The following is a 12,906-nucleotide window of genomic DNA, read 5'->3' as shown; positions in this document are numbered from 1 at the left end:
CTCTGTACTTACAAGTTGTAGCTTAATTGATAATGCAGGCTGGACATGTGGAAAGAGTTTTTGAGTTCGATCTCCATAAAATGCACCTATAGGAAGGGACGATGAGCCTTAACTGTAACTAAACTCTGAACTGAATTAGACGGTTTTTAGTAATAGGATCCTAATACCGGTGGTATATAAAAAAAAAAAAAAGAGTACCCCTCTATGCTTTTGCGCCTGAAAAATCCAACACAGCATGGTTGAAGTCATACGCACCCTCTGGCTAGAAAAGGAAAATCTTATAATATGAACATATATTATAAGACTATAATGGAGGAGTGAAACTTTCTCCAGTGATACTTTTTTTTTTTAATCTTTAGGATGAAAGATTTAATTATGAACAATTAGATATACACTCGTGACTTATTACATATAGAATAGATTATAAAAAATCAAGTATTTATTTTTTATTTCATATCTAATTTTTTTTAATTTTTAAATATGAAAGTAATTACTCCCTCCGTCTCATTTTATTTGCTTATTATTCCTTTTTAAATATCTCAAAATGTTTATAAGGTTTCTAAATTTAGATATGTAAATAATTATTTTTCTCGTAATAACTTTTATGACTGTTCATAAAATATAGGACTTTTATAAATATCTTAATGAGTTAAGGTAAAAAAGGGTAAAATAATTTTTGTTGATTAAATTTTTAATAAAAAAACTGTGCAAATAAAATGAGTGGTGTGTAAATCTAAAGGAGAACACGAGTTATATGACTATAAGAAAAATATAAATTTCAAAGGTAAATAATTATTTACTAACAATTCATACCCAAAATAAATTACTTGTAATTTTAATAAATACTTATATGTTAAAACGTTTTTTTGTTTTTATATAATTAATTTAAAAGTATACTAAATATACATGACATCTTATTAATTTTTTAATATAATGCCTTTTTCTTTTAATTAAAAAATTTAAAATATATAACTCTAAAGCTTGGCTTAGTATCTCCCTTTTATAATATCTAATTATATAAGTCAAGCCAGATAAAATAATATTTTCGTATTTTTAATTTAATTATATCTCAATTAAATTTAATTTTTTTTCCTATATATAGACACGCACATTTGTTTTATTTTTTATTTTTACAATTTTTAATAGATGAAGTATTATATTATTTACTAATAGGATTTTTAAATAAATTTATTTAATTTACAATTTACATTAGGCTTAATGACTTCAAAAAAGCCTAAACTTATAAGTTTTTTTCAATTTTGGCCCTTTTGTTTTTAAATTTTATCAATTACAGCATTGAACTTAGTTTTTGTAGCAACAATAGCCTCCTTTCAAGAAGTGTTAGAAGCTCGCTTGACATGGTTGTTAGTGAGATCCACATATTACCATCTCAAAACCACATGGACATACCGCATAATTATATCAAAAAAGGCCTAATGATTAAAAAAATAATAATAAATAAAAATAAAAATAAAAAACCTAAACTTTGGAGTTTGTTTTCAATTTTGGTCACTTCTTTTGACTTTGTGAGTCAATACTTTAAACTTATTTTTTTCTTGTTAATTTTGACCTCATACATGTCTTGTTGAAGAAAAGACACTAATAAAGGACCCCAAAAAATGCAAAATGCTCGATTTTTTATAAAAAAATAAATTATTTGATGTAAATCATAAGTAATTAAAAATAATTAAACATTGAATCTAAATAAATAAAATTAAAAAATAATGAAACCAGAAAATAATAAATACTTTTGTAATCAAATGTTTCAATATTATCAAAAAATTTTCTAATTTTATACGTTTCTTTCCTAATTTTAAACTTTTAAAATAATTTTATTAGTTAAAATATAAAACATTACTTTTAAAAAAAAATACGCTTTTTGTTCTAATGCAATTTTAACTGTAAATTCTATAAAAAGTTAATTTGTAGGTAAATTGTATATTACTTTTAAATTTAGGGGGAAAATTGAGATTTATTCCATTTTTTAATTAAAGAGACAGTAATAGAGTTGACCTTGACGGGTATCTGATAGCAAAAAGAAAGGTTTTTGAATATTCATTTTTGAAATATTCTTTGATATGATAATTGATTGATTTTGGGATTTAATTATAATATTGATGAATTCTTTTAGTTTGATTACATTAAAAGAAAGAGAAGAATTCACCTAACAATGGCTTGATCTAGGAAGATGTTTTAATTATAACATTGGTGATTTTTTTTCAGTTTAGTTACATTAAAGGAGGAGTTGGAGTTCATTGGTGATTTTTAATTATAACATTGGTGATTTTTAATCATAACAAGGTATTAATTATGCTTCTAAGGCAGTGCGGCCCAGCCTGCAGATTGGACGGGGATAAGATCTCACATATTGACTTCGAAGTCAAATAATCAAACCATTATTAATAAATTTCTACCTTTGGCATTCAAAAAAAAAAAAAAAAAGATTTTTAAGTTGAAAATAGTCAAATGACAATTATAAAAATGCTTAGAGAGATGCTTATATTACTTCCAAAGTTTGATAAGCTTATCATGGCTAGCAGAAGCAATCAAGCTTGTCAAAGGTGATACAGCTAAGGCACTAATTAATCCTTCATGAGCAGCAAAAAGAGTCATAGTCCTGCTCTCAGCCATATTCCAAAGCCCCAAACACTGGTAACCACCAATGACTAGCAAAGAAGAGTAATTAGGATGGAAAACACAGGAGTGGAATTTGTTGCCAGGACAACTCAAGGCATGAACACATTTCAATACACTCCCTGACTGGAGACACCAGAGTCTAACTGAGTCCCCACTTACAGACGCTAGATACTCTCCAGAAGGATCCCAACATAAAGAGTAAATTGGCTCATAATGTCCCAAAAATGAATTCACACAAGCCTCTGTCTCAACGTCAAATATATTTACAACATTCTCATTAGCAGCAGCAAGATACCTCCCTAGACGCGGCTGAAATCTTATTTGGGTTGTCACACCCTTTGATATTTTTACACAAGTACCATTTTGAATACTCCAGTAACGCAGTTCACTATCTGCATCGCAAGAGCAAATAAGATCATCCTTAAATGGGTGGAAATCTATTGACACGATAGGGGTAGAATGTCCTGTAAATGTGCGTATTGAGTTATTGGGATGATTTGTATCCCAGACCTTGACAGTCTTATCGAATGAAGATGTTGCGAGCTGTGGCATACTTGGACTAAAACGAACATCTGTAATCAGCGATGAATGTTCTTCAAGGATGGTCTTCGACTTTAAATTCTCTCTTGCTGTATCCCACAATACCACCGTTTTATCATGTCCACCACTGGCAAGCAATTTTCCATCTGATGAGAAGTCGCAACAAAGTACTTTGGATCCACTTGCTCGAACAGAATTTACATCAATGAATGTAAACCCTTCAGTATCATGTTTACGAGCAACTTTATCACTTTGATCAACATTACCCCCAAGCATATTTAGACCCACCATATCAGCCTGCAATACAAGATTATTATTATTATTACCCCCTAACTGATTTGCTGGAGATGTAAGAGCGCCTGTATCATTAGTTCCAAACATATTTAGAGGCTTTGAAGAGCTACTGTATGAATGGGCTTTTGAGTTTTCAGAATTGGCAAGCATGGGTTTGCCATTAATATTAACATTAGTTCGATATGGAACAATATTGCTATTGTTGCTGGGATTTGCCTGGAGCTGATTTCCATCTTTACTTGTGTCTCTCAACAACAATAATAGTGGAACGTAATATGAAGAATTGCTGTTCAGCTGCAAAATAGACAACATTTTGATCAAACTAATGTTAACACTTTTTCTTTAACTCATGATGTGCAAATTTAATTTCATTCTGAAAAAGACTAATTCTAGATTGGACTAATTGAGTCAAGTACTACATGAACTTGCAATTTATTTTCATTTCGATTCCTAAATTCAATCTGATACTACTAAAATTAACAAAATTTTATTTGAACTTCATTGAGGTATAGCTTCATTGAGGTATAGCTTTGAATTTTTCCAAAGCCACACTACCCTTAATTGGTTAAATGACTCGAAGACGTAGAATTCATTTATAAAAAATGAAATTTGGTTTAACTTTTCAACCTCATAGAACAAAAGTCAATCATACCAACTAGAAAATGTAAAATTCTAAATCAATTGCACAAGATTTTACAAATTCATTGCAATGGAATCTAGCCAGCATCGGGCTCAAATTATGATAATTCCGTCCCAATAGACGCACCAAGAAATAGATAATGATGAACTCAATTTGGTATATAACTGTTTTCTAATTAAGGAGTAATTTAAAATCATACCTGCAGGAACTCGTGGACATCGCTGAGTCCGAAGAGACTACCAACGACAGTGAAATTATGTGGTTCGGTAGTTGAAGGAAAATAGGAAGCTAAATAACACTTGTCGGTGCATTGCCGGCGAAGGATTTTGCAAGCGGCGCAAGGTCCGACAACATCCTTAGAAGGCCAGCTGAAATGGTTTGAAGAATTTTGGGAAGGCGGTGAGGGAAGACTTTGATGAGAAGGCTGAAAAGGGGAAGTCAGACTTGGAGAAGATGGATATGAAGAAGATGAATAAAAAGATGGTGACGGAGAAGAAGAAGAAGATGATGGAATTGATGATTGAGAATTGGAAAACGTAGAGGGAAATACGAATGGGTATTTTGCCATTTGAAGCTAGGGTTAGCGAGAGAGGAGAAACTGGGTCAATAATGGAATAGATGGTGGTGCTTTCTTAAAATTTTTGTTTGCTAATGCTTTTTAAGCATGGAATCTTAAAACTAAGGTTACCTTTAGTTGGGAAGGAGGGATGAAATGGGCAATTAAATTCTTATTCTAGATTATATTAATGTTTTTAGTCGCTAAAAATAATAGAATCAATAGAATAAAGAATTAATAGAAAGACCAAAACATCCATATTAATAAATTTGCTATAAATTAATTTATTCAATTATTATTTTATTTAAGAAGGTTTACTGATTATAATATTTATATAATTATCATTAATACTTGCAAATAATGAGAAGGAAAAATATTTCTAAATCTATGATTTTTATTTCTTAATAATTTAAAAAATTATAATATCAGACCATAAAAATGCATGGATATATCGTATCTTTAGAATACTTCTAAACAAATATTATAACAATATAGAGGCTAAATCATTAAAAAAAATCTCATAGTAGTTTTAATTGTATTATAAATCTAACTTTCTTCTGCTGATACCCTGAATTTAAACTTTAATTACAACAGTATTATAATTTCTAATTAAACCCAATTTAATGAATAAAATATTATTTTCGTTGGACCTATACCATTTAAACGCAAATTTGGAAATATGTTTCCTTTATACTTAAGTTAATTATAAACATAGAATATGATTGAAGTTTTTTGTTTTATTGTGTTTTTAAACATGATTTTTAGTTCGGGTTTAAGTTTTTTGTTTTGCTATTTTTTAAGCATGAAATTTTAGTTTTGATTTATTGAAATTATATTTAAATTAGATCTCTTATAAAACTAAATTTTATTCGTTGTGACGTCAATTTATTTGTAGGAATCACTACTTGTTGTCAATATTATATAAATAAATAAATAATATTTTATTTTAAAGATAAATATATTATTTTTATTTTAATATTTATATAAATAAATATTTATTTCTAAGCATTAAAATCATCCTACATAATATGAGTTTCACGAAAATAATATTTTATTAAGTAAATTTGGTATAATTTGAAATTATGATGCTATTATAATTAAAGTTGAAGTTCAAAATATTAAAAAAAAAAAAATTTAAATTACAATTAAAACTACGCTTAAATTTTGAGATTTTTTTATGATTTAGCTTATAATTAAATATAATTAGATGCAATACCTTAGTAAAATGTTGGAGTTGATTGTTTTTATAGCATAAGGGTAAAAATATAAAATGGTAATAATTTTAAAATAATTAATTGAAAAATAACCAGTAAAGGGTATTGTATAATTTAAATTAATTAAATCATTAATCAATTTAAAAATAATATTAACAAATTCAGCATAGAGTTTCAGCAATTTTAAATATTAACAAATGAATTTGGGACATGTATAAATATTAAATTAACTATCTATCGTAGATTTGAACTGCTATGACACATGCTATCCATCAAAATCTATTATATACTTTAACATATTTATATAATAAAATTATATATAAATAAAATTTTTAATATATAAAATACTCTTGCAATAAAATTAATTATTATATAATCAATTATAGTTATAGCTCTTCTAATGTTCACTTACAGTAAAATAAAATAATGCAACATTGTAATAACTGATAGTAATATTAGCATAATTATCATCTATATAAATTAAAACAAAAACGAAAAAATAACTTTTTTAATATTGTAAGTACTAAAATTTTTTGCTAAGAGAATTATGGATTTACATTAAAAGCGTATTGTATGATTAGGTTACTTCCAAAGCTTGACAAACTTATCATGGCTAGCAGAAGCAATCAACTCTGTCGAAGGTGATACAGCTAAGGCACTAATTAATCCTTCATGAGCAGGCAGAGTCATAGACTTTTTCTCAGCCATATTCCAGAGCTCCAAGGACTGGTAACCACCAATGACTAGCAAAGAAGGGTCTGTAGGATGGAAAATACAGGACTGAAATTTGTTGCCAACACAACTCAAGACATGAACACATTTCAATACACTCCCTGACTGGAGACCCCAGAGTCTAACTGAGTCCACACTTACAGACGCTAGATACTGTCCAGAAGGATCCCAACATAAAGAGTCAATTGGCTCATAATGTCCCTGAAATGAACTCACACGAGCCTGTGTCTCAACGTCAAAGATATTTACAACATTCTCATTAGCAGCAGCAAGATACCTCCCTAGACGCGGCTGAAATCTTATTTGGGCTGTACCACCGTTTGATATTTTTAGACAAGTACCATTTTGAATACTCCAGTAACGCAGTTCACTATCTGCATCGCAAGAGCAAATAAGATCATCCTTAAATGGGTGGAAATCTATTGACATGATAGGAGTAGAATGTCCTGTAAATGTGCATGTTGACTTATTGGGATCATTTGTATCCCAGACCTTGACAGTTTTATCGAATGAAGATGTTGCGAGCTGTGGCATACTTGGACTAAAACGAACATCTGTAATCAGTGATGAATGTTCTTCAAGGATGGTGTTCGACTTTAAATTTTCTCTTTCTGTATCCCACAATACCACCTTTTTATCATGTCCACCACTGGCAAGTAATTTTCCATCTGATGAGAAGTCGCAACAAACTACTTTATCTGCACTTGCTCTAACAGAATTTACTTCAACGAATGTAAATCCTTCAGTATCATCTTGAGGAGCAACATTACCCTTAAGAGATTCATCTTCCATATCAGCCTGCAATTGAAGAACATTATTATCACCAATCTTTGCTGCAGATGTAAGAGTGCTTTGAAGAAGTGCTATATGAATGAGCAAATGTGAAACTTTTACTATCATATACAATTTTGTCGCTTGGATTAACATTAACCTCTAGAGATTCATCTACCTTATTAACCTGAAATTCAAGATCATTATTATCCCCAAACTTATTCACTGGAGATGTAAGAGTGCCAGCGTGATTAGTTCCAAACATCATTGGAGGCTTTGAAGAACTATTGTATGAATGAGCTTTTGAATTTTCAAAATTGGCAAGCATGGGTTGGCCATTAATATTAACTGGAGTTCCAGTTGAAGCAATATTGCTAATCTTGCTGGGATTTGCCTGGAGTTGACTTCCATCTTTACTTGTGTCTCTCAACAACAATAATAGTGGAACGTAAGACAAAGAATTGCTATTCTGCTGCAAAATAAACAACATTATTATCAAACTAGTGCTAATACTTTTCCTTTTCTGCTCTTTACGTGCAAATTTAATTCAGTTCCCAAAATTTAAACCAGAACTAATTGACACAAGCGGTGATTCCATGTAGGATGTCCTACATCGAATAGCAAACCAATAATACATAAACATATGTGTATGTGGATCCATTGACTTTTGAAATTTTTCTCTAACTTTGCGACTTATTTCAAATTTACACTTACACCTAATATTTTTCAAAGTTTGTGATTATTACCACCCAATTTGCAAAGTAGCGTGTATAAATGGTTAGAACCTAAAAAGATTCAATTGAATTAAAAACTATAAATGTGGACTATAGTATAATAAATTGGAGATTGTAAAAAATTTATATAGATCTCACATAATTTTCATTGGTTTTATTTGTGTTCCCATAAACTCGGTTTGAAAATATTCATTTCAAATTGGTCTCCAACTATTTAAATTATATTCAATTAAGTCAATATGAAACACAAATGGTCAATAATATCAGAATCCCATAAATATGTCCTATGAAAAATATTTATGAAGATTATGAAAAATATGAAAATATATTTTGACTTGTTCCTCGCTGTAGTGATCGAATGGGAGTAGGTAAAAAGCTAAGACGTATTAATGTAGTATAAATCTTTATAATGCTAATTTTTCAACATGTCTAATTTAGAAAAATAAAATAGATATAATTCATGACATTATTGACTCGAACATGAAAAACTTTTTTTTTTATAATATATATTGATAAAATTAAAACAATACCTTTTTCTTTGAATCAGTTCTATTCATTTTTCATTCATAGAAAATTATATATATATGGCACATAATTATTTTCTGATTAAAGAGTAATTAAAATCATACCTGCAGGAACTCTACGACATTGCTAAGTCCAAAGAGGCTATCAACGACAGTGAAATTGTGTGGTTCAACACCCTGAGGAAAATAGGAAGCTAAATAACACTTATCTGTGCATCGCCGGTGAAGGATTGTGCAGGCCGCGCAAGGTCCAACAGCATCCGCAGAACGGGGACCGAAATGGTTTGAAGAAATTTGGGAAGGCGGTGAGGGAAGACTTTGATAAAATTGAAAAGGAGAATTTAGACTTGGAGAAGATGGAGAGTATGAATCAAAAGATAGAGATGGAGATGGAGATGGTATGTATGAATTAAAAGATGGTGACGACGGTAACGATGGTTGAGAATAGGAAACTGTAGAGGGAAATAAGAATGGGTTGTTACCCATTTGACAGAGATTGTCAGACCCAAAGACAAAGGTTGCGAGAGGGAGGGAGAGAAGATGCAATGGTACTGTGTTTTATTTTTTAATTTTGGTCTGCTAATGCTTTTGAAATTTGAAGTATGAAATATTACCACGTTAAGGCACAGCTCCGTGTGAGCAGGGACAAATACTGAAATACACAGAGGACAATACAGAGACACACGAACATGAACGCGCTGCACCGACATATCATATATGTGATATGTCAACCAAAAAAGACGCACTGCAGGGACATTTATGAACGTCGTTGTTTTGAAAAAAAAAAAAAAAAAAACATGCCTCATTTTTTCAATTGTTTGGAATTTAGAGTTATAAAATAAATTTAAGAAAATAAATTGAATCGTATAGAAATAACACACATATATATGGTAAATTACATTAATGATCACTTATTGGAATACGGTCATAAGAAATATTAATATGGTAATAAAAATAAATATTTTTCTTAAATTTATTTTATAACTCTAAATCCCAAACAATTAAAAAATGAGGCATTTTATTTTTGAAAATTCGTATTTTCTCCTAATACATTAATTTGGAGTTTACCTATTAATTTTTTTATCTACATTAAACCAAGTTAAAAAAATAGAAAAAATTTTCACTCTATTATTATATTTGTGGATGACATTAATTTGGAGTTTACCTTCATCGTTGAGAGCTACTTTCTTCCTTGTCATTCCACTCTATTGTTGGCTGAGAAACTCTAGTGTCATCCACAATTTTTGTTGGTATAAATGGATTCTCTTGACTGTATCTTATAAATCAACTCCTTCTGATCTTAAGAAGTAATCTATTAATCAGGAACGCTAAATTGAAATCATTAGTAGCACATAATTGTTTGATTATCAAAAACTTTGGATAAAACTATTTTGTCCAACAATATATAATATAATATAACAGTGAAGTGACAAGGCAGTCGTCTTCACGTACTTCTATTTAAAGGTAAATTCATATATTTCAACCAGTAATGGACAACACTTGCATGATTGCGTGATGGTTGTTGAGATATGGGTTCTTGACGATTATTAGATTCTGTCGTTTCCATGTACATTAGAGCTAATAAATTGGCTTGTTGGCATTGCAAGTTCACTACCTCTGCCTGTGCTTTGGCCAGTTGAGCTTGAAGTTCATCGACTTGTTTTTGAAGGAGGGAAATTTGACCAACACACCCATAAACTGGGTCTCTAATTCTTGCATTTGCTTCATAAACCATACTACTTACAGCATCTCCTCTTTGACACTCAGGGAGACCCTAAAATATTCCAAAAGAAATAACAGAGTTAAAACTTAGAAGTATTCCTACTTGATGTTATATTTGAAATTCTAAACAATATTATAAAAGCATTTGTCAAATTTTTTTTGAGGGAAAAAAGTAAGTGAATTGGCAGAAGTAACTAATTATTACTACTTTTGTTCTATAATACTTGTCACATTAAAAAAATAGTTGTTTTCAAAATATTTATCACATCTGTGATTTCAAATAGTAATAAATCTTTTTTTCCATGTTTACCTTTTGTATTTGACCAATAATTATTACTTCAATTTACTAATTTTCTTACAGAATTAGTATTAAATTAGAGATAATATAGTTAATTTACTCAATAATTTATTATAACTTAAACAAACTTAATAGTTTTTAAAGAGACGTGAAATTCTAAATGTAATAATTTTTATGAAACAGGAGTAGTATATTGAAATTTAATTAAATTTAAATGTGATGTAAATATTCACAAAACTAAGTAAAGAAGGGAGTGAGTATATTACATAATCCACTCCAACACAATTAATGCAAATTAAATTGTTATAAACGGATTTAAGATGGACACAGAATATTAGGATTACAATATACAATGAGTTTGAGTAAGGGATGAGTTTAAGTCTTTTGATAATTTTATTCATAACTCAATATATTAAACAAATTCCGTTTCACGAATTGAAAAATATGCTACCAAGGATTTTGAGCAAACTCTCTGGTTAATTTATAGGCAACCTATCCGCTTAATAAACACATTTTAAATACATTTCAGTCCAAACCAAAATCAAATTGATTCAATTTGATTTGATTTTATGAACATTTCAGTTCTGTTTGATTTTTCCGATTTAATTAAATTTGAACCTGATTCAACCAAATGTCCGCTCTTGTCTTTAGCTAAAATTAAAAAGAAAAATAATAAAACAATATTAATTCATTTTCCAAAAATAAATATATCGAGAATTAATGCATGATATATGCTGTGTATGGGAGGAATCTTAGAAACAATTATTTTAATAATAAGAAAACCATTAAATTTGTATAAGTTACAATAAATTATTGAGTAAATTGACTATATTACCCTTAATTTAATACTTATTCTTAAAAGAAAACTATTAAATTGAAATAGTAATTATTAGTCATGTACAAAGGGTAATCATGAGAAAAAATGCATTTATTACTGCTTCAAACCATAAATGTGATAAATATTTTAAAATAAACTATTTTATCAAATATCACAATTATTATCAAATAGAGGCAGTATACTGAAATTAGCTAAGGGTATTTTAATCTCTTTAGTATTTATTCATAAATTTAATTGTGATCCTAATAAATGAGATCGTGAAAATAAGGGATCTCTAAATAAATAAATAAACATTTGTGATAGATAACTTATTCGACATGTAATTGACATATAATTATTTCTAATTAAAGAGTAATTTAAATCATAAATACCTGCAAGAACTTGACCGCATTCCTAACACCGAAAACACTATCAATGATGTTGAATTTATATTGTTCAGTAGTTGAAGGAAAATAAGAAGCTAAAAAACACTTATCAGTACATCGCCGGCGAAGGATTTTGCATGCGGCACAAGGTTCGACAACAGCCGCAGAAGGCGGATCAAAATGACTTGAAGAAGTATGGGAAGGCAGTTGAGGAAGACTTTGTCGAGAAGGCTGCAAAGGAGAATTTAGACTTGGAGAAGAATCGGAAGATGGACGTGAAGAACATGAATTAGATGACGGCGATGGTGATGGCAACGGCGACTGTGATGACGAAGATGACGGTGATGGTTGAGAATAGGAATCTGTAGGGGCAAATAAGAATGGATTGTTTCCCATTTGAAAGAGAGACTCAGATCCAAAGGGAAAGCGAGCAAGGGAGAAGAGAAAATGGGTCAGTCAATGGTTGGTATATCTTTTTTCCAATTCTTGTTTGCAAGCGCTACTCTCCTTCCATGTCTCCTCCCTCTTTCTTTCTTTTTGTTTTTAATTATTATGAACCTTGATATTGGCTAACAGTTAAGATTTTTAATTAAGTTAATAAAAAAATAAAAAATAATGTTCTATCAGCTGATATTCGATGATTATTAATTATTAAGTAAAGATTCGCGCAATACAAGCAGGTTAATTTATTAATATACGTTATAATTTATGATTTATTAATTATATAGTACATGTAACATTTTTTAAAATATAAATCACTGTCTTTTGAATAATTCAAAGTTTAATTATATTGAAATGGATGCTGAGCAACCTGTCTTACCACACAATGAGAATATACACACTTATAAGTATTATACAAATTAAATTTATCAGTAGAAGATATGAAACAATAACCATTTGTTTGAGCACATTGCGAACCATGTTTTTAATTGTTAATCTCTTGAATAACTTCTTTTTGCAAATTTCAACCCCTTATCCAATTTACATTTTAAATTGATTCTTTGTTATATTGTACCATAAATTATATTTTTTTTTCCAATT

At 29.4% G+C, this 12,906-nt stretch overlaps 3 protein-coding genes across 4 annotated transcripts; all 3 read right to left on the bottom strand.

The window, feature by feature from the left end:
* Positions 1-2,473: 2,473 nt before the first annotated feature.
* On the bottom strand, positions 2,474-4,769 carry LOC119369906 (transcriptional corepressor LEUNIG-like). Its single transcript, XM_089722548.1, has 2 exons — positions 4,311-4,769; positions 2,474-3,765 (listed from the first exon to the last, which is right to left on the bottom strand). Exons 1-2 carry the CDS (start codon positions 4,677-4,679, stop codon positions 2,503-2,505), a joined length of 1,632 nt encoding a protein of 543 aa, XP_089578674.1. The 5' UTR covers positions 4,680-4,769; the 3' UTR covers positions 2,474-2,502.
* A 1,592-nt stretch (positions 4,770-6,361) lies between these two features.
* Positions 6,362-9,321, bottom strand: LOC149495770 (transcriptional corepressor LEUNIG-like). 2 transcript variants are annotated; one of them, XM_089723519.1, is made up of 3 exons: positions 8,748-9,321; positions 7,563-7,853; positions 6,362-7,411 (listed from the first exon to the last, which is right to left on the bottom strand). In XM_089723519.1, exons 1-3 carry the CDS (start codon positions 9,126-9,128, stop codon positions 6,464-6,466), a joined length of 1,620 nt encoding a protein of 539 aa, XP_089579645.1. In that variant the 5' UTR covers positions 9,129-9,321; the 3' UTR covers positions 6,362-6,463. The 2 variants fall into 2 exon arrangements, with proteins under 2 accessions (XP_089579645.1, XP_089579644.1); XM_089723518.1 differs by having other exon boundaries at positions 7,563-7,856; positions 8,748-9,319.
* Positions 9,322-9,934: 613 nt separating this feature from the next.
* LOC149495769 (LOB domain-containing protein 1-like) lies at positions 9,935-12,427 on the bottom strand. The gene is made up of 2 exons (XM_089722549.1): positions 11,872-12,427; positions 9,935-10,416 (listed from the first exon to the last, which is right to left on the bottom strand). The coding sequence occupies exons 1-2, from the start codon at positions 12,259-12,261 to the stop codon at positions 10,087-10,089; spliced, it is 720 nt and encodes a 239-aa protein (XP_089578675.1). The 5' UTR covers positions 12,262-12,427; the 3' UTR covers positions 9,935-10,086.
* Positions 12,428-12,906: the final 479 nt, after the last annotated feature.

Source organism: Jatropha curcas, chromosome 6 (assembly GCF_041381405.1).
Source record: "Jatropha curcas cultivar XTBG-Jc1 chromosome 6, XTBG_Jcur_1.0, whole genome shotgun sequence".
Lineage (NCBI taxonomy): Eukaryota > Viridiplantae > Streptophyta > Magnoliopsida > Malpighiales > Euphorbiaceae > Jatropha > Jatropha curcas.
Note: the sequence above shows the minus strand (reverse complement) of the source record. Positions and strands in the feature narration are given on the sequence as shown.

What these genes read in the sequence shown, in the direction of transcription:
- LOC119369906 (XM_089722548.1), bottom strand. Translation starts at nt 4,679, where the DNA reads ATGGCAAAATACCCATTCGTATTTCCCTCTACGTTTTCCAATTCTCAA. An exon ending in ATGTCCACGAGTTCCTGCAG is followed by an intron (nt 3,766 to 4,310) that starts GTATGATTTTAA and finishes TCTATTTTGCAG; the next exon opens with CTGAACAGCAATTCTTCATA.
- LOC149495770 (XM_089723518.1), bottom strand. Translation starts at nt 9,128, where the DNA reads ATGGGTAACAACCCATTCTTATTTCCCTCTACAGTTTCCTATTCTCAA. An exon ending in ATGTCGTAGAGTTCCTGCAG is followed by an intron (nt 7,857 to 8,747) that starts GTATGATTTTAA and finishes TTTATTTTGCAG; the next exon opens with CAGAATAGCAATTCTTTGTC. An exon ending in TTGAATTTCAGGTTAATAAG is followed by an intron (nt 7,412 to 7,562) that starts GTAGATGAATCT and finishes CTTCAATTGCAG; the next exon opens with GCTGATATGGAAGATGAATC.
- LOC149495769 (XM_089722549.1), bottom strand. Translation starts at nt 12,261, where the DNA reads ATGGGAAACAATCCATTCTTATTTGCCCCTACAGATTCCTATTCTCAA. An exon ending in ATGCGGTCAAGTTCTTGCAG is followed by an intron (nt 10,417 to 11,871) that starts GTATTTATGATT and finishes GGAATATTTTAG; the next exon opens with GGTCTCCCTGAGTGTCAAAG.